Source organism: Lineus longissimus, chromosome 16, assembly GCF_910592395.1.
Source record: "Lineus longissimus chromosome 16, tnLinLong1.2, whole genome shotgun sequence".
NCBI classification, from domain to species: domain Eukaryota; kingdom Metazoa; phylum Nemertea; class Pilidiophora; order Heteronemertea; family Lineidae; genus Lineus; species Lineus longissimus.
In genome coordinates, this window is record NC_088323.1 from 2,939,084 (window position 1) to 2,958,066 (window position 18,983).

Below are 18,983 nucleotides of genomic sequence, written 5' to 3' on the forward strand. Positions count from 1 at the left end.
ACTAAAATAACTGCTGTTAGTTTGATATTAAAGACAATTACGTATAATTGGGTTTGGCCCATGGCCTACCCCCCCCCCCCCCCCCTCCGCTTATGGCGGCCAAAGACTTTTCGACTGATCTGCTGTCAGGATAGGCCTATTGGCTCACGCATAGATTTCAAAATTTGGGGAGGCCCCATGGCCAGACTGAAGATGATACGCCTTCCACTGAAAAAATAGTTTGCTCCGCCCCCGCGTATATAGAGTATTGACTTACCAAATCACTATCCGATCACCATGCAGTTCATTGTGAAGAGTATCCTATTTCAGTGCCCATTCACTTATATTGCTTCCTCACCTTATATTTACGGCTGCGATTGATAGATTTTGACACACTCGCAAAGACCTGCCGCGTCGAAGTGAGACATCGCTCAAATGGAGTCCGGTCCAGCCCGATGTTATGGTAAGTCACCATTATTTCATCGCCGTTACCAGTATTGTTGTTGTAGTGCTCTCATCCAGAAGGAGAGCACCTGTTACATGTAGCAGTCTTTACCCCCCCCCCCCCCGGAAAAGTGTTTTTACCTAATGTGACCGAGTAAGGTATGGTTCTAAAGAGAACAAAGACCTTACGGTTTCCTTTGTCCTGGGATAATTAGTTCTACTGTATGATTTTGGTGAAGGGTAAACTACAGTACCAAAATATTTTCATTTCTTCCTGCGAAAACTCATAGAAATGTCGTCATCCACCACAAATAATTCGAGGCATTCTAAAGTTTTACCGCAGGCATTTCTGTGAATTGCAATCAAAATGGCTTCAGGTTTATTCCTTTCCCTTTAGATGCCGTGACCAACAGGCAAATTTCCTTATCACGCCTTTTGTGTCATTTCTAAATTTACTTCCGCCAGCCACGATATAAAGATAAAAATTGATGGAATAATTACTGAACCAGACTGTACCCAGTATCGCGTTCTCAAGAACGTATCTCAGATTCCAATACGGATTCTTCATCTCGTACATCGACGCAACCTCTGGGATATCGATAACAAAATAATGTATCCGAAGAGGAAGTGACGTTACAACATATGCAGCGGAAATGAAAATCAACATCCGTGTGAGGTGGGCTGACTCCTTCTGTTGGCGATTCCTTGAACTCGAACTTTGAGATTGGTGCAGTTTTTGTCGGTTTTTGGACGCCCGTTTCACTGTGACGATTATGATGATGTTACATATTGCAATGACAGCAAATGGGAGGAACGTTCCGAAAATCATGTAAAACGCACTCGTGAGGACTTCAATGATTGGTTGGCCTGGTACGGATATTATCAAGACCTCAAAACCTGAAAAAAAACAATGTTTTATTTAACCAATTACGCTACTCTCAGCCCCGGAGCCTTAGGTCCTGCTTGTCCTATAGCTTTCCCTGCGATCAGCACTGCTACAGTTGTATAGTGTATTTTTCTTAATTTGCTTTAAACCGTGTTTTTTTTCATGTCTACCTAACCTTACCTGTTTTCGGGTCCTTGATATATCGATATGTAAAGAAAGTATTCAAGTTCAAACCCGCAATGACAACAAACGACGCAGCGACGATCCGCTTAGTTCTTGTAGTAGAACATAGATGACGGGCTGCTAAAGGGAACCTCACTGCAACCAAGCGGTCACATGACATCATTGCGAGGAAGACCCCGGATGCCATTGCAAATGTGTGCTCGAAGTACCATGCAATCCTGAAATTTGTATATCAAAAACTGGGTTTAAATGTCCCGGTGTTGACGGCTCGATCACGAGTTTACTCGATTTGGATGGAGCGCAATTTGGCACCCGACCGAGTATTCCCGTGTCTTTGTGGTCTCAATCAACTAGTCTATTTATTCGATAGTGTGCGTTCAGAAGAGAACAGGGTATACATGTATAGCTTCATACGGTATCAGTTTTATTTGGGCACTTCCCTGCAGATATAGCATACGCTCGATTTGGCAGCGTGATCGACGTCACAGTTCGAAACCAGCATCATTCTGCAAGAGACACACACTCAGTATTTGAGAGTTAAAGGAATAAAACCTACTTGAATATGTATTCCCTTGGGATGACCAACTCCGTTCCGTGGTCAAAGTTCGTCAGAGGAAATTGCCAAACAAGTTGCACAAGCACGCATGTGTCACTAACGGCCAATGCCAGCATGTAAATGCACATTGACACTTGTTGGTTTTGCGCATAGGTGGCGACAAACCCGGAAATGACGTTGCCAGGAATTCCAAAAGTGACCAGACCGATCCATGTATATTTTGTGAATGCTTCAACTGCAAGTTTAAGGTACGGGTGGTCGTCGCTAGAAGGCTCTGTTGTCATGGCTGTAGTTTGATTTGATGGCTTGGTGGAATAGTATCGTCTTTCTCGTATTTATACTTTATTACTTCTGCAAGTCATTATTTACTTGTCGGTGATCATCCAAATTGCTAAAAACCTGATGAAACAAAGCTGTTACAACATAGCCCACTAACACCAGGCGACGCAATTTGTGTCGCTCTTTCGCATCGAGGCTGCTCTTGTCCGCTATCAAGTTCTTCCACCACAGATTCTCGGTAGATGTATGCGTACCGAGTTATCCAGACCGCCGTAAAAACCAATTTTAAAGCCTCCCTCTGCACAATGACGTTCAAGTCATCGTATTTTCAAGGGTTGACACATACACAATTCTGACATGCTCGTTCGTTCGTATGAGCAACCCTGAATTCTGCGATTATCAACCCTTGAGAGAACCATGAGGAAATGTAGTATTTCAACAAAATCATCTCGCTTCATTTGAAAAACGAGTTATATGAATTGAAGTTATGGTAAGATATCGACACGAATGTAAAGTACATGACTAGGCATCAAACGATTAAATCCCTATGAATTCTGATTGTGGAAATGGGAATGACTGGTCGTTTTCCACAAAATGTTTCGACCGGGATGCGATGACACGGCATCGCGGGGCTCAGTAATGTCTGAAACAGCGGGTGTCACGTAGTACGAGGCCGACACAATGAAATTACAGTGTGTCCGCCGATGATTTTGTCGCCTGCTTTTGAAATTGGCCGATATGTAATGATCGAGTTCTCAAGTTTCCGCCTAATATTTTTTTTCATCGCCTGGAGGTGAACTCTTCAGCATTATATTCGATCGGTAGACGGAAGGTTTCTACGAGGTTCAAACTTTGAAACGAGATCTGGGCAATTTCTGGTAATGATTTCGTGCATTGCGCTCAAATTTCTTCACTTCGCACTTTAGGCCAATACAGCATGTTTCTCAAAAATTAATTTATCTTTTTGTCCTCTATTGGAGGAATCTGGAAAAAACAATCGATGCCACCATGTTATACCAACTGCGATTATTCTCTTTTTAGGTAAAATCCAAATCCTGTGCCTTTCACTCCTATGGCTGGTCATTCTCACAACACCCTCTAACGGTCAGATATCGAAGAGAGATGTTGCGTTATGCGAAAAGACGGCTATGAATTTAATCCTTCATCCACCACCGATGATTGCCGATCGCTGCCCGAAGACAATAGTTCCAACCATCGGATGTAGAGGGCATTGCAACTCGTACTCGAAAGTAGACATGGCGTATCCGTTTGAGATTACCAGGTCATGCAGGTAAAAAGATTTACCGTAAACTGTTTCTACATCTACATTGTTGGGGGAGTGCCTAGGGTGTGCCCAAGTCAATCTTCCTTCCTCTATTTTCAGCTGCTGTACCCCGACCTCTTTTGCGATCGACCTAGTGATTATGAGGTGTAAGGATGGCCAAAATATCCGTCGGCCCTTCCGCTACGCCCGGGACTGTATATGCAGGCCTTGTGACAACCACGACAAGTATAACGCCTACGCCGAAGTGGGCCTGGAGAAGAGGGCCGGCCATGTTTGGAGCAACCATGAACAAGTCATCGCCGAGGTGAAACGCAGCGGTGGAGGGGAATCGAATCTTTTCGGCGACATCTCCGGGGATGGGTCACTGGCGTCGGTGTTGTAAATTGAACTGCCTTTTGACGGACTTCTGACCCGGGCTTTAGACCTAGCCTCTTTCACATGGCGCTCATGGATATGAAATGACCGGGCCGAAAAGCGTGTCTTTGGCGGAAATTCCTACCCCGTGTCATCTTAACACTTGTCTTATAAATCAAATGTATACCACTTTTTTCAAACAGTAAGTAGGAAAGGTATGCTTTCACCGTAGAGTTGCCGTTGCGATGGCCAACTCAGTAAAACTTTACTTTACGCGGCTCCCGAGTGATTTTCTCCGCCCCTTTATGGCCATGTCAAAGACTGTGAGAGCCTAAAAAGGGAACATTCGGTTTTGGTGTTGTGATCAGTTAAAAAGCACAATAAAAATAACTTCTCTCATCATTTTTCTGTTCTGCAAGGCATGTCAATCTCGAATGGATTCATTTATCAAAAAACCTGCCAGTCATAATGATAGCTGATCATAATTTGGAGAACATGGTCCTGTTTACCAAATGTTTACCGCGAGATCAATGCGCTGCGTTTAGAATAACCAACCCAGGTGTAAATTGTTGAGAGATAAATTGGAGAAATGTCGGATGCGACACCTGAGCAGTGATAACCTGTAAATATTTCGCGCGGTGGGGTTGGCCGCGGGCGGGTAACTGTCAGTAGCAGGATAAGTAGGAAGATTGTTCAGCTTCGCCTTTATATTATGTTTTCCTTGGCTCCCCTCCCGCTCCGCCGGCCCCACACTCTCCAAATTCTAGCGGTAAATCACTGCTCGTTCCCCTACCACTGGAGCAATGAAAACCCCCACCACAGCAGGCATAAGCTCAATGTGACAGGCGCAGAATTGCCATGATTTCGGGGGAATCTTCTTTGAAAAGCATATACATGTACACGTATATTCAATGCAGCGCCTATTCTCAATTCGGGGATCCGCCCAGCTGCCGGAATTCACGTGCAACTGGTAGTCCAACAAGGCGGCGTAAACACTCGCGATGAGGTTATGTATGAAAATCGATTTGATTCGATTCACAGTTTCACCACCAGGGGACGTTTGCTGAAAACGGGAAAGTATTGCAATTTCATTAAAATCTAATGGCCCATTTTTATAACCTACTACCAGCAGTGTGCAACTACGACTAGCATTTGTCGAAAGCTCGCGGAGCTGAAGAGATTTTAGAGAAGTTTGAATCACGACTGGCTTGCACCTGGGAATCCATGTTTATGCGGAAGTGAAGCGTGGGTGACCCATGTCTACTGTGTGAGGTTCCCCCGGGGTGATGATACTGAAACCGGACAAACCTGGCAAAACAGCTTTTCTTTCATCGTAGGCCATCATTGCCTTGTGGCCTGCCACGAACGCTATGCAGTATTCAGCTTACCTACTTTTTGCAGGACGTTTTGAGCCAGGCTTGTTCCAGGCGTTGTTAGAATGACAGCAAGGTGTGTCATTGATTCTAGTTTTAATGGCATACGCCGTTCGTTAAAAATTTGAAATTTATAATTGAATTTGAATCGAGCTGAACGTAGCGGTTGAAACATTTTGACCTTGACCTAATTTCCAAGGTCACGGAGGTCAACTCTGTTACCAAATTCCTTTTATTCGTATCATCGTTCCTGGCCATTTCATTGTTGCACTGTACTATCTGTCAAGTGATTATTCCCAGGAAGAAAGTCACATCAGAAAAACTCTTCTTGAAAGTCAGTGACCCATTAAACCCCCATATCACCCCTGTCATCTCGTCCCGTCCTTCGCTGTCGTCAACAAGATGGCGCTCAGCAGGTGTCATCGGGGGATGATGACGACGGAACACACCTGGCAACCGCGTCCGTCACAAACCGGCGAGTTTTTCTTCTTTGGTAACATTTCTCGACTGCCAAAATGTTTGTTATACCCCCCCCCCTTCCTATCTCACTTTGATACAGAACCTGTTCGAGGCCCACAGAGCCGGTTGGCGGTCATACAACTTTTCTTCTTGGAGATGAGCAGACCACATCAAGTAACGCTTTTTCTACAAATGCAAATGTCGGCCTAATTAGAGGGCTTTGCGGACCACACATTGACCACTGTTTTAGCATTGTGAAGATTGACGATTGTAAAGATTTCGCCAAATAAAATCTCGTCCTCGGTTCCTTTTAGCGATTTCCTTTGGCGTCGAAATTTCCTTTTACACCTGATGACGACTATACAAGGTCCATACTTAGTGACCCAAATTCAAAATTTAGTAGGCCTAACCAAGTATTGTGTCTCTTCCAGTCAGCTCATAAATTTTGTAAGTTGCAGCTGCATGCCGGCATGGTTGGCGTGTTGACGTGTGACAAGCCCGAAGATAGGTTTCCCATGGCCCCAGGTAGTCTTTGATCGAACGGGAACAAGCCGGATGGTGACAGGCCGGAGCCGCACGCCAGTCACTCGACAGGTATCTGGGTCAGTCACGTTCGAAACAATAAAACGTTACAACATATACATGTACCAGTAGCACTTCCTTGAAATAAAAACAATTAAAATCTTTGCTGAAAGAGATATTATGTACGGTAGACCTGGAAAACGATTTTGACAAAATGTGTATGGAATGTATACTATAAGCGTTTTTTCAGGGCTCGGCTTTTCAAAACCGGTTTTGTCACTAAATCTTGGCGTTACATGTAAGTCCAAGGCGTCAAGTTAAGGGTTGACCATAGGCACCGTCGTTTTGGCTGGAACTTGAAGTCCTAAAGAACAGCCACCCAGGTTTTGAATGGGCATTTACTTCCTTTGAAGGAGATTTTTAGTAGGCCTACGCGTATTTCAAGTTCTAGCCAAAATGGCGGTACCTCTGTTCAACCCTTTCCTTTACGAGCGTTAGTGACAAAGTTTGTTTTGAACAACCAGACCCTGGTTGACCAGGGGCAGTAGATCTATCATGCAGTTATGTATGTCCGTCTCGCTTGCTGTACGATATACATTCCGTGCATTGACGGATCAGGACCTGGTCTGTCCATTCGGTGCGTGCCGTCCAACCATGCCTTTGTTTCCTCTATCTCTCCTCACGGAGTGCAGACAGCTTCCAATATCGATGAGAAAACATCATCAAGGTGCACCGCCAATATTTTCACCTGTTCTTCATTATTGCACCTGATCGTCAATCAGAACTCATTAAGATGGTGTAACAGCAAAAGATTCGCCAGGTATATGATGCTTCCGCAGGTGTAAAACTAAAAATAAACATCAATTTGCGGGGAGCTTCTAGTACATAGTTGGTAATCACAACCATATGTTGCACCATTTCAGCAAAATGAGCAGAATTTCGCATAGATTTGCTGAAGGATGATAACATTTTTGTGCCAGAGTTTAGATCAACTGAGGGTGAATTTGGTCGTAGACTGGAGCGAAACCGTGGCGAAGAAATCGACGGTCGACTTGATTGATACAATGAGTTTGACTTAATGCTGGAGCCACGGTCTCTGCATGATCGTGTTCTTTTAGCTTGTTTTAATGGCCATTCTCCCAGGCTCATGATGACAGGTTTACTTTACAGGGATACAAAATTTGAATTATCTTTTGCACTAGGTTTTAAAATATGTATCCTCTGTGTCTGTTATGTTTGCGTTGCGTTTCAAGGGGAGGACAGACACCCAAGAAAAGTTGGCCGGAGAATGTTTGAATTTTAAAACATGATATCGTAAGTCTAAATGGGGTATCTGAGCATCCGCATTGTTTATCCAAACTATTGGTAGAATGAAATTTGAAGAAAAAAAATAAGATGAGCAACCAACAGTATTTCTAATTGTTCTCCTTTATGTCATCTATTAAAATAGGATATAGGCTAAAATATTCGTAGAAATCAGTCTCCGAGAATTCTTAGGACTACAAGCACGTACACTTACCTGCCATTCTGTATAGTATATGTTTTTGTGGCCTGATTGCAATGTGAGAAACCCACCGGAAATCTAGTTTCCTGGCATCTGCAAGTCCTGCATTCTGGTGCATTCTTGTGGTGTAACCAGCAGACGGCTGGCCTATCGATATTTTGTACTCTCTCAACTGTTGCATGAAGTTTTCACAAACAAATGTTGTGCAATGATACGTACGTCTAGGCCTTCTCTGCAAATGTGGTCACCAGATGTGAGAAACATTCCAGAGAAAAAACAACGCAGTGCGTGTTTACATACAACTATAAGCATCATAATTCTCCATAACTCAGGGTCTAACAATCCCAGCTGCAAATGCATTATAGAAGGAAACCCCGTTGCTGGCGCGTTTCTAAAACAGGTTGCAGATTTGGCCGCCAAGGGGACATGTTTTGATGGTCCGCAGGGGTCGAGGGAAAATGTGGCAGCAATATGGCGAACATCTGGAACGATTATACACATTGCATATTTCGTTTGCATCATATATATGCGATGAATTTGTTTCCCTCTAAATTTACATGTCGAGGCCAATGAAAAGCATCGACGACACACAGTGGAAAACAACTGTCGTGTAAAAAAGCGCAAAATGAAATACCATTTTTTCATGATATCATCTATTTATTCCTATTTACAATAACATGATAATAGCCTGCTAATAACCATGGACTAAGTTACTCCAAGATAAAATTGATACCAATTACAATACGTCTCCCTACCCGATGTCACAGTTTGTGAATACAAATATTGATATTCTTCTGAAATATAATATCCCTTGAAGTTCATTTCGAGAGGAATATAACTGCCGCGTACTACTAATTTTGAAGATACTGCTACAGCCTTCTTCACCAATGAATCACTTAGCACACAGGCAATTATATCCAGCATATCCAAATCAAAAAGATTCGTACCGGTAAATGTCGGCTGCATCTCAGTCGTAAATAGCCCTGGCAAACCCACACGCCCGGAAAGTCACCAAACCATACGTTGTCTGGAGATCTCTCGATTTGTTGTCCCTCTGCAAATATAAAAATAAGACAAATGGTCGAAAATCGGTAAAAGTGTATATTATAATCATACATGTACAACATGAAAACGATTTTACCAAGCATGTCCTAGGAGATGCTGAAATGTTTAAATGTGTTCCAGAGAAAAAGTGCGACTCATCCTATCTGATCTTGTCATTGATGTGTTTAATTGGTTATATGTGACCCCTGACCCCTGATATTGTAATCGGGTCCATTTTCACTGAGAAAACACCACCAACACGCCCGAATTGATAGGATGTTATGATAGGCCAATCACAAAGATAAAGAATTGCTAACTTTACCTCACGCTTTTCGTTGGGGGGCGTGATAATCGAAAGGTAGTGTTTGTTTTCTCAGGAATACCAATCCGAGATTGCATGCGGCATATCCCTGAAATAATACCTCAAAACCCTTGTCAAAACCCTCAGGATTTTGGAAAGGTCGTGGAGCAGTTCTTACTGGGGGAGTACACTAAATCCCCCCCCAAAAAAAAAAATATCAACGGGTTTTTCAAGCGGATGTTTGGCACTGTATGGCCTAGTGACCAAAACGGCTAGCTCCCGTGCCCGTTTCTCGGACCACGTCGAAACAGAGGAAAGAGAGGAAAGCAAGGAAAGGGCTAAAATCATCTGCATCGAAACAGAGAATACAGAGAAAAAAGAGGGAACAGACGACTGGCCTTGGTCTGCAGCCGATATCTGGGTCATATGGTAAAATCTGCCACCGTACCGCAGGCACATGAAGGCTTGAGTTTTGACCTCAGTGGGCCTGTGACCATATCCACCTATGTACCTTCATCACATCATAATAAAGATGTTATGATGAGACTGCAGCATAATGGAAGGGTTAACTTGAGTAGCAGGATTATCATTACGATCATCGTCGATGATTTACCAACGCTGTGATCGGATTGAGGTCGATTAACGGCAAGCTGAGATATATCTGACCCAGTCATCTCATCTGCATATTTCCAATCATGGAGTTTCTTCGTATTTGCCACCTCTGTCAAAGTGCAATTTCGGACTTCCGTTCAGCTTGTTCAGGAGCAAGTACAACAGAATGCCAACCGGGCTACCAATGTTTTACAAGTCATTAATTCGTTCATCTTTATAATGAACCTAGTCCGATGATCGGCTATCACTGAACACTTGTTTTGGGTGGAAAGTATGGCTATGAATGTGAAGGCAGACGAGAAGTCCCAAATTTGTGGCGAATCGAGATATTTTCCCAGGAACACTCAGTTATGAATGATGCTTCCCACGGTTTGTTCTAGCCCCTATACCGTAGAAACCCCTCCTCCCTGCCCGTGGCGAGATGGGATCTTGATACAGTTTATGGATATAGGCTTTTAGCTAAGCGGGATTCTAAGCTTAGCGAATTAATTCAAGTTGGATGCACCGAGCCTTGGGTCAGCAGGGTAAATATTTGCATACCCTCGGGAGAATGAAGCAATTAGATAAATACAAATGTACATTATGAGAAAAATATGTGCAATATGTACGCTGAGAGCCATGCAGGGTCACATCAGGTGCACGTATTTATGAAATTAAAATCGAAATGACCAGTTGCAATAACATTCTTTACATGCAAATCCTAGTCTTAAAATGGCTTAAAAATGGCCCAAAAAGTGGTTATTTAGCAAAAATCTTCTCATGAACACTTGAGTTGCCAAACTTTCTTTTACGACAAAAATCTGAGCGAGTCATGTCTTAAATTGGCGACAGTGATCACAAAACCAGATGAGCTGACGAGTAAGGTATAATTTAGTGACGCAGGTGAAAAAGCATTTCGGTGTACCCAGCAACGACCAGGCCCCGGAAACCAGAGCCATCACCGTGTAGTCCGACTTAAAACCCCGGGTATGGATCAACTCTCCACCTGAGTTTCTCGCACGAATTGCGAGCCTATTGTTCTATCATTAGTTACAATTTCAATCCGGTGAAAAAGTTTAAATCTTTAACACGTGGAACTAAGAAGATCGCAAAGTTTTACCGCGCATGGTTCCAATGGTTGCCATGCAAAATCATCAAGTCTCGAGTGAGAGGGGTGTTACAACTTCTCGAAGAGGTTGCGTTTCTCATTGTTACCTACATATATGTGGCCCGCTCTTTGGAAATGACTTTTCAGTGACACGTTTAATTGACAACGTGAATGTAAACCCACTTTAAGACGTATTAGTAACGTTTTTTCATTGTTTTACGACTCCCCAAAGATACTGTCAGGCAAACAATAAAAACTCACAAATGGGTGTCAAACGCAGTCCAAGGATGTGTTTACACAGTTGTCTCAAGGAAATATTCATCGTTTTAATGAGTTGAAGAGGCTAATTTGGTTGCCCGTCTCCCGCGCGGACCACGCATGGCCGGCTGTTCCATTGACCTCGCCGGAAGAAACGAGAGAGGTCAACATTCCCGCTTTTTTACGGCTGTTGAAACAACAGGCAACGCAGAAATGATACGTGAATTCGGATCATCGCAATGACACGGTGTGTATAAAGCACATCTAATTTTGAAGATATTGTTTCGTAGCAAAATGTTGCTCCCCGCCCCATCCTCGCCTGGACCCGAGCTGGCGTAGCCTGTGCTTGGGTGCCACCGTGCTTATGGATGCATAGCAGCTGGCCTATTTTTTCAGTATTTGACCAAGTGACACTTCCCCTAAATTGTCCATGAAGTGTGCCACTCTGGTTATTTGAATACACACTGTCACTGTCAGGCCCAAATATCGCTTTTTCATACTTTTCTCTCTATCCTACTCAGGCACCTGTTCCAGAATAACTCGGTTAAAATGGGTAATTAACATTTTTAAAAAGCGTTTGTGACGTTCGGGAAGATGGAAAAGGATATTCGCTGTCGCTATATATACTGCATGCAGGATAGGCCAAACTCCGTTTAATGCATGAAACTCCAATATAATTGTCATACTAGGCCTTACAATTAGGTCCAAAGTCACCGGTCTGTATAGCCATGTACAGACATCGAACAGGATAGAACAAATTCCCAAGAGACACAGATTCCTGGTTACACTGATATCGGTCATGAAAGTGGTTTCCACGGAAAGACAGCCGGGCATGACCCATAGGATAAACCTCAAGGGTTTTTCTTTCTTTCAAGAGTCTCCCACGAGCGCCAGGTGTCCATGGCACGAGGCCACTGATAAGAGTATGCCGCGGACTTCTGTAACCGGAGTCAGGTTGTCAGGCATGTCAGGAAAAGCAGAAAGAAACTCAGTGATTTGATTCTCCGAGAAAAGAGTGACACTCAAATCAATTGTCATCGCTAATTTCTTCAATGATTGAACGTCAATTGATAGCTATCATGTAGAGTTTGCAATCAAACTAGTTCTCAGCAAATATATCTGCAGTGTGTGTTGTAAAGAAGGTCTCTGCATATTTTTTTATCAAAACAATAGTTCTTGTAACCAACAATGCCCCGACTGAGGGGTCACAGTTTCTCTCCTTCAAACCCCAAAGAAGAACATCAAGTGATTTTGACCAGGGAATTTACCTAAATGACCAATTTCTCTGCTGCCAACCCGAAATTTTTATTATACAAGCCTTGGAGTCCAAGCTGCGGCAACCACACCTGTGTCATCTCAAAGATACAGTCAAAACAGGCCACAACTGTCCCGAGTGAAACTCAACCTGGGCAGAGTTCCCAGCATGGTTGACTCTCACAGCGGTAAGCCCTCAGCCAGCGGCGGCCACTTGTGTATCCTCTTCAGCCTCACTTCATCTTGTCAATGGACATTTGTCTCAGATATTTATAAGATATTAGTCGAGCCAAATCAAAGTTTGACATTTGTTTACGCTTGTTATATGAGTGAACTAGGCAATGGTATTTAATTTACACTTCTACCATGCTTCTACTAACTGTAAACTAACGAAAACTGCTGTGATATATACCGTTGAATGTAATTGCAAGACAGCTTGGTTGCAGGAATACGACTTCCAAAGACTGTTTCGAACAATTTTAGCAATGTTCACTCATACATCCCATCACTCGGTACGCGCTGGAAAAGAAATTCAGGTCCGAGGAGTTGACACAACTCCTGGCTGGTTCCCTCAGTGCAGTGTTCCATGCAAGAAATACCATGCAATGCAAAATATTATTAAAATATCTACCTAAAAAATGTTTTAATGCATTTCTCGACCCAGAGGATCCCCTGGTCCTCTTCATTGACAGTGTGACCAAGCCCCTTCCATCCTCCAAACAGAGAAAGCGTAACTAAGTCTCTCATGCGCCACATAACTGCAACTGCTCGAAGCCTTTTGGTCCTGTTCTCCATTTCGTAACACCTGATACAAAAAGTCAATATATTTCGTGGCCAGTTTCAGTGTCTGTATCTTGCTTAACTTATCCGAAGGTAGGGTAGGGATGATTTTGCGGAGTTGCGTGAATCCATCATTGAGGGATTGCGTTCTTTGCCGTTCTCGAACATTGGCTAAAACTTTCTGTGTTTTTACATCTTCGGGTGACGATGCTGGCATTTTCGATACCTTTTTCGATTTCTTCCTCGATCCTATTATACAGAGATCTTCTGCTGATCTGTAAAGAAACAATATAACCATGAGAACCAAGTACTTGAGTCGGCGGTAAACAAAAGCAGATGTTATCGCAGTCTTAATCCTATCAGAAGGATTAGCAGGTTACCGAAAATTAAAATCATAGGTTTCAGCCTCTTCTTTATGCATAGCTTGGTCAATTCCGAAGGTACGGTGCAAACTTCGAGTTGATGGGATTTCTGTCAATTTCTGATCAATGCAAATCGTGCTTACTTCCATCCCAGAAGAACAATGATGACCCGGTTGTTCAATCGGCGACTGAACCCTGTTCTTATTAACAAAACTAACCTTTTTCGTGGCAAGCCGTCTTCGCCGGGACTGCCGACCTCGTACTGATACATTCCTGGGGGGTAAGCCATTTCAGTGTGCCCTAAACTTCCTTCTTCTGATGCCGATTCGAAGTCCTCTGGTTCAGATTTCAACTCTAAATGGTCCCGGGTGCTTGGCTGGACCTGGCGGCTGCGCTGGTGACCCATGTCCAAGAATTGTTTCTGGTGTTCAGGAATCATGACTTTCGCGTACTTTTCCGTCAAAACAGGCTAAAAAATTGCAACTGTTTGATCCGATCCAATGGCGGCTTGTCTGGTGGTTGCAGGGTTTTTCTATCGAAACTATTCTCTCCTGATGGAACGAATTCTAATTGTTGCAAGCATCCATTTTCCGACACATTTAAAAAACTGCACAATGAAATGTCCGTGATCGCTAAATCCAAGAAAAATGCTAGACTACACACTTGTGACTTGACCTTGTTCGGTTAAAAAAACACAGGTCGTAGATTCCCCTACGACCAGTGCGTAGTACGGATGCAAAAGATATCACCAGCTCACATTAACTTTTCTCACTTGACTCTTGGACTGTCTCAACGGATAACAAACTTCACACGTAGGCTAAGGACAGCGACCGAGAATGACTCCCGAATTTCTCTTTTTAGAAGATAAATTCTCAGTTGTTGAAATCTACAGGTATATTTCTAGTAAAGGTAGGCCGAGTTGTCGTCAATCATCAATGAAGTATTTCCCCGGGTCTGAAGAATTTATGGTCTCTGTGGGCCGTGTTCTAGATCTTATCAGGGATTGACCTGCGGGATGCTGATCTGTTGATACTCTGCAGCCATTCGTCAAATACCTGGCCAATCAGAGTGCCTTGTGGATTTCTTTTGCATGATTGACATGTTGCTCACGCTCCTGGATGAGTACATACGTGGAGATGCCGCCTAATGCTTACAAATGTATGCAAGGAGGATGGTTCATTGAGAAGTAAACAGAAACTATTCACTCCCTCAATAATACTATCTCGAACTTCACTGCAGAGATATATGCTCATGCCATCGATTGCATACTCGGTTTGCATACTCCCACTTTCACCAGTACTTCAAAACAATGCATGTCTCTCTGGAACTTTGATGTTATGATGTTATCTCGTTATCAATGTGCTGTCGTTTCCACCGCGCCACTCCGGATTGGGGGGCTTTGGGATCCGGATGCAAGTAGAACGTGACACCGCGTAGGTACTAAGGCATCGAACGAACTTGTAGTCAACAGACCATGGATGTTATTTGCGCCAAAAATTGGCATGTTTGGGTGGGAAACGTGTATTTCACTTATCACACAGGCTGAATTTGCAGGTGTTGATCCTGGGGAGGAGATATGCCTGGCCGTTTTCCTCCTGTAGCGCACACCTGCATCCGGGCCTGATGACATCATATGACTTCAGGTATTCATTTTATGTGAGCTAACAGTAAAAATAACTACAAGCGCATCATGATGATAGTGCGACGACCTGCCTCTTTTATTCTCAGATATAATTTAAAGGACTAGCAGACTAAGGGCAATTTTACAAAAGTTATGAAGAAATAATAAATTATTCATGTCTACATGTAGTTAGTTCAGAATTTCTAACTTCCACACTTGATCCGACTTCATTGCTACACACTTTTCGACCTTCATCCTCCCCCCAGTCTCAGTGGCACACACGTGGTGATTTTTGTCCACTTCTACGAGGAGTTGTCCATCTGACGTCATGACCCAGAGCGCAGGCGGCGACGTGTCATCATACGCCTGTTGCACCACGTTTCTGTCCTTATCGGTGTGGAGAAAAAGTCCAAGAGTTATGAGGCGCCCGTCAGCAAGCAACTGGAACAACATGTAAGGCTTGTGAATTCCGGGCAAACACTGCGCCAGAAGGATTCGCCTCTGCGGACCGAGCGTGGCGCATTTCCCGGATTTGCCGACAAGATGGCCGTAGTGAATGGCAGAGGCGTGAGGCAGCGCAATGCTCATCGGGACACTCTCGCTATACCAATAAAATGATTTGCATTTCATGTGTTTATAAGTATTCCGTTTCTCTATAACCCGGTACATTTTCGATTGGACCGGTGGCGGAATTTCAGTATTCGTAATGACAATTTTCTTGTACCAGTCCAGCCATAATTCCGATAGGACGTAGATATTGTTTTTGTTCGTGATTTTCTGGGGATCATAAAAAAAATGAATACCGATTCTGGAGCACGGAACAATTTTGATATCACCCCCACATAGCCATGTCTTGAAAGATAAATCCACATTTTCACCTCCACCGTCGTCGAGCTGGTCTTCAAAATACTCCAAAGATTTGAAAAATAGTTTTTTCACCGCAAAAACATGGCCTCGAAGAGCGGGTGATCTCAGTGGCAACAAACCATTTGTGTCCCAGGATTGCGGCACCTGCTCAATTAGCACCGTCGACAATCCCCATGACACACCAGTTCCGTACCTGGGGACGGGAATTCCACCCTTGATGTTTTCATCATACGGAAAAAACAAAGGTGACGCCACCGTCTTTGGATCCTTCTCCAGTTCGACTAAAAGGGGCTGCAACCAACCATTTGTCCACATGACATTGCCATCGGCGAAAACCAAAACCGAACCAAACGCCATCTTGGCAGCTTTAATTTTTGCGTGCAAGACACTGCTGTTGGTGTGCAATTGTTTTACCTTGATTTGGTCGACAAAGTTCAGAGCTTGGAATTCTTTGAATCGATGATCTTTTCGGAGATATTCCAGATTTAAACCTCCGTGTATCACAAATACTTCCTTTATCACAACCATTGACGTAGCTGCCAGAATATTTAGTAAATACTCCTCAATAGCCGTGTAATATAGTCCGTGCATATCTAAAATCAGACTCGTGTGAGGTGGTTGGGTGCCGAAATTTCGCATGCGGCACGCTAGGGGGCGTAGTTCTACAACATTTACGTCCGGTTCCGGTTTGACCGTTTTTGTAACATTTATCCTTTGGCTGAATTCTCGCAATTCTAGAATAATATTGTCAAAAGTACCCTTTTCTTCCGCAAGCATCAATAAATCGAACTCGGAAGCGGCATTGATTGAGACGTCGCTTCCTCCTGAATATCTAGTAGTGTACTTCTTCGAAAGCAACACGCCTGTCGTCAACCACGTGGCCAATATGCAGATTACCAAAACTAACCGGCCCAGATAGCACCTCGTGACGTGCGACATTTCCCTTCCTAATGATGGACGCCTCCCCGTGTTTGTATACTGCGATATCTGCATAGTATAAACGTCCGCGCTCAAAGTGAAACTTGTATCCAATTGACCATTGAAGTCCTTTTCCAGAGTATTCCTAAAAATTTCTTGGGGAATATCACGGACTCCAGTTGATAGTACTCCAAGACCAATACGCCGAGGAATCTCACCGTAACTCTGTCGATTATTGAAAGTTTCAACAGAGAGAGAGAGAGATCATGCCACTAGCGTTTTGTTCGACCTTTCGACCGGCGTTGTTTATTGTTTGTCATGGCATTGCGGATAAAGTGTGAAACACAAAGTCGCAAACTGTGGCCGCTCCGCAGCGCAATAAACCGATTCATCATCATCATCATTTCCGGCAGCTGTGCGGCTATTTTGGCGACCCGAAGCTGTTAACGATGCGACACCACACGGTTCTGTCCTTGCAGCGAGGCGGATCAGGTCACTGGTCTTTCTTCCAGTCCAGTGCGTCATGTCATCCATCCAAATTCTCTTTGGACAGCCGCGTCGGCGGCTACTCACCACTATGCCCTGCAAGATGGTATTTGCTAGTGTTCCCTTGGCTCTCGTGACATGGCCGAACCACCTCAGTGTTTTCTTCTTGGCAACGGTTAATGTACAATTGCATATATTCATCGCCCTAGTTACGACACCTTTCAACGCTTTTTCATTAAATAAACAAGTATGTGGCTTCTTGGATATTTCTTCTTACAAAGGTTAAAATCTGGTTTGCCTCTAGGGCTATGGTTTACATATTTTCGTGATTTTTGATGAGTACACTATTCGGACGACGTCAAATGTGGAGAGATTAGTGAGGTTTCGCAACCGCCCGGTTAGGCCCTACGACGACGTTTATCTATTGTGTGAGTTCACCCGAACAACAGATAAACGTCGTCGTAGGGCCTAACCGGGTGGTTGCGAAACCTCACTAATCTATGGCGGGTGCGCGGATTGGTTGCTGTCGTGTTCCCATTCTGTCCTCGCCGCGACAGCACCGTATATTTACAGTAAACTGACTAGGTGCCGTCATGACCGAACCAACAGTTAAGAGGCTGTCGTGACGCCCGATGTACTTGGTGATACGTTCTCCTACTTGGATGTTGGTGGTGTGGGATGTAGTGGATGTTGAGTAGCCTAGTCTCCTGTAGCAGTTCAGTTCAAAAATGCGTTGATCCGTTTCTCGGTGTTCATGGTCCAAGATTCTGGGCCGCATACAAGAACACTGAGTATTTGTTGAAGTGAAGGACTATGGTATATTTTTATCAATTCAAGTAATGTTGCTCAACTTCTGTTGACTATTATTTCTGTTTGGCGTTGGTCTCAATCTAAGCTTCCACGTGACCTAACGGGGCTCAAGGTCATATGATGTCTAACTACAGGACATCACAATCTTATATAATATTTGTCCCTTTGTCCTGGAGTTCATGCACATAAAAAGAACAGATAAACAGAAAAAAACGCGTTTAGGCCTAAAGGTCTTTGAAAGCACATTTCGGATGATTTATTCAGAAAAGGTATATACATGTAGTAGGGATATATCCGAAATGACCTATAGGCCTAAACGCGTTTTTTCTGTTTATCTGTCCTTTTTATTTCGAGCACTGCTAATGCCGCAAGTACCACGGCGCGAGATAAAACGAGATTGCAAGAAACGTCGTCCCTGAGATCCGTAAGCCAGGCAAAAAGAAGCTGGGTGCTGTTTGTCTAGTGTAATGGCACCCAGGGTGCTTATTGTCCAGTCGATCTCGAACCTGGGTACAATGTGTCGGCACCCAGGACGACATCCACCCTTTCAGCCAAAGTCGCCAATGGGGCAATGGGGCCTCTCCCATCTCCATGTCTCACAGAGTCACATAATATAATGTCAAAACTATTCACGCTTGTACAATAAATACATTTAGTGCTAAATCTAACATGACTCATTGCCCTTACTCAAGTTACTGTGCATTATTAGTCACCTGAAGATGGCCACTTGAACCATGCTACTCCTGTCCAGGCCATAGT

At 43.8% G+C, this 18,983-nt stretch overlaps 3 protein-coding genes across 3 annotated transcripts; 1 reads left to right on the forward strand and 2 right to left on the reverse strand.

Moving 5' to 3' along the window:
- Nucleotides 1-185: 185 nt before the first annotated feature.
- On the forward strand, nucleotides 186-4,416 carry LOC135500770 (bursicon-like). The gene is made up of 3 exons (XM_064792420.1): nucleotides 186-442; nucleotides 3,369-3,618; nucleotides 3,712-4,416. Exons 1-3 carry the CDS (start codon nucleotides 415-417, stop codon nucleotides 3,992-3,994), a joined length of 561 nt encoding a protein of 186 aa, XP_064648490.1. The 5' UTR covers nucleotides 186-414; the 3' UTR covers nucleotides 3,995-4,416.
- Nucleotides 4,417-7,890: 3,474 nt separating this feature from the next.
- LOC135500231 (twist-related protein 2-like) lies at nucleotides 7,891-14,464 on the reverse strand. Its single transcript, XM_064791534.1, has 3 exons — nucleotides 13,741-14,464; nucleotides 13,012-13,435; nucleotides 7,891-8,878 (listed from the first exon to the last, which is right to left on the reverse strand). Exons 1-2 carry the CDS (start codon nucleotides 13,959-13,961, stop codon nucleotides 13,063-13,065), a joined length of 594 nt encoding a protein of 197 aa, XP_064647604.1. The 5' UTR covers nucleotides 13,962-14,464; the 3' UTR covers nucleotides 7,891-8,878; nucleotides 13,012-13,062.
- Nucleotides 14,465-15,332: 868 nt separating this feature from the next.
- On the reverse strand, nucleotides 15,333-17,069 carry LOC135500784 (inactive polypeptide N-acetylgalactosaminyltransferase-like protein 5). The gene has a single exon (XM_064792435.1). It carries the CDS (start codon nucleotides 17,001-17,003, stop codon nucleotides 15,333-15,335), a length of 1,671 nt encoding a protein of 556 aa, XP_064648505.1. The 5' UTR covers nucleotides 17,004-17,069.
- Between the last annotated feature and the right edge of the window lie 1,914 nt (nucleotides 17,070-18,983).

Bases quoted from the DNA above. Each gene is read 5' to 3' on its own strand.
- LOC135500770 (XM_064792420.1), top strand. From the start codon at position 415: ATGGAGTCCGGTCCAGCCCGATGTTATG. The intron at 443-3,368 runs GTAAGTCACCAT...TTCTCTTTTTAG, and splicing joins CGGTCCAGCCCGATGTTATG to GTAAAATCCAAATCCTGTGC. The intron at 3,619-3,711 runs GTAAAAAGATTT...CTCTATTTTCAG, and splicing joins GAGATTACCAGGTCATGCAG to CTGCTGTACCCCGACCTCTT.
- LOC135500231 (XM_064791534.1), bottom strand. From the start codon at position 13,961: ATGATTCCTGAACACCAGAAACAATTCTTGGACATGGGTCACCAGCGC. The intron at 13,436-13,740 runs GTTAGTTTTGTT...GTTTCTTTACAG, and splicing joins GACGGCTTGCCACGAAAAAG to ATCAGCAGAAGATCTCTGTA.
- LOC135500784 (XM_064792435.1), bottom strand. From the start codon at position 17,003: ATGCAGATATCGCAGTATACAAACACGGGGAGGCGTCCATCATTAGGA.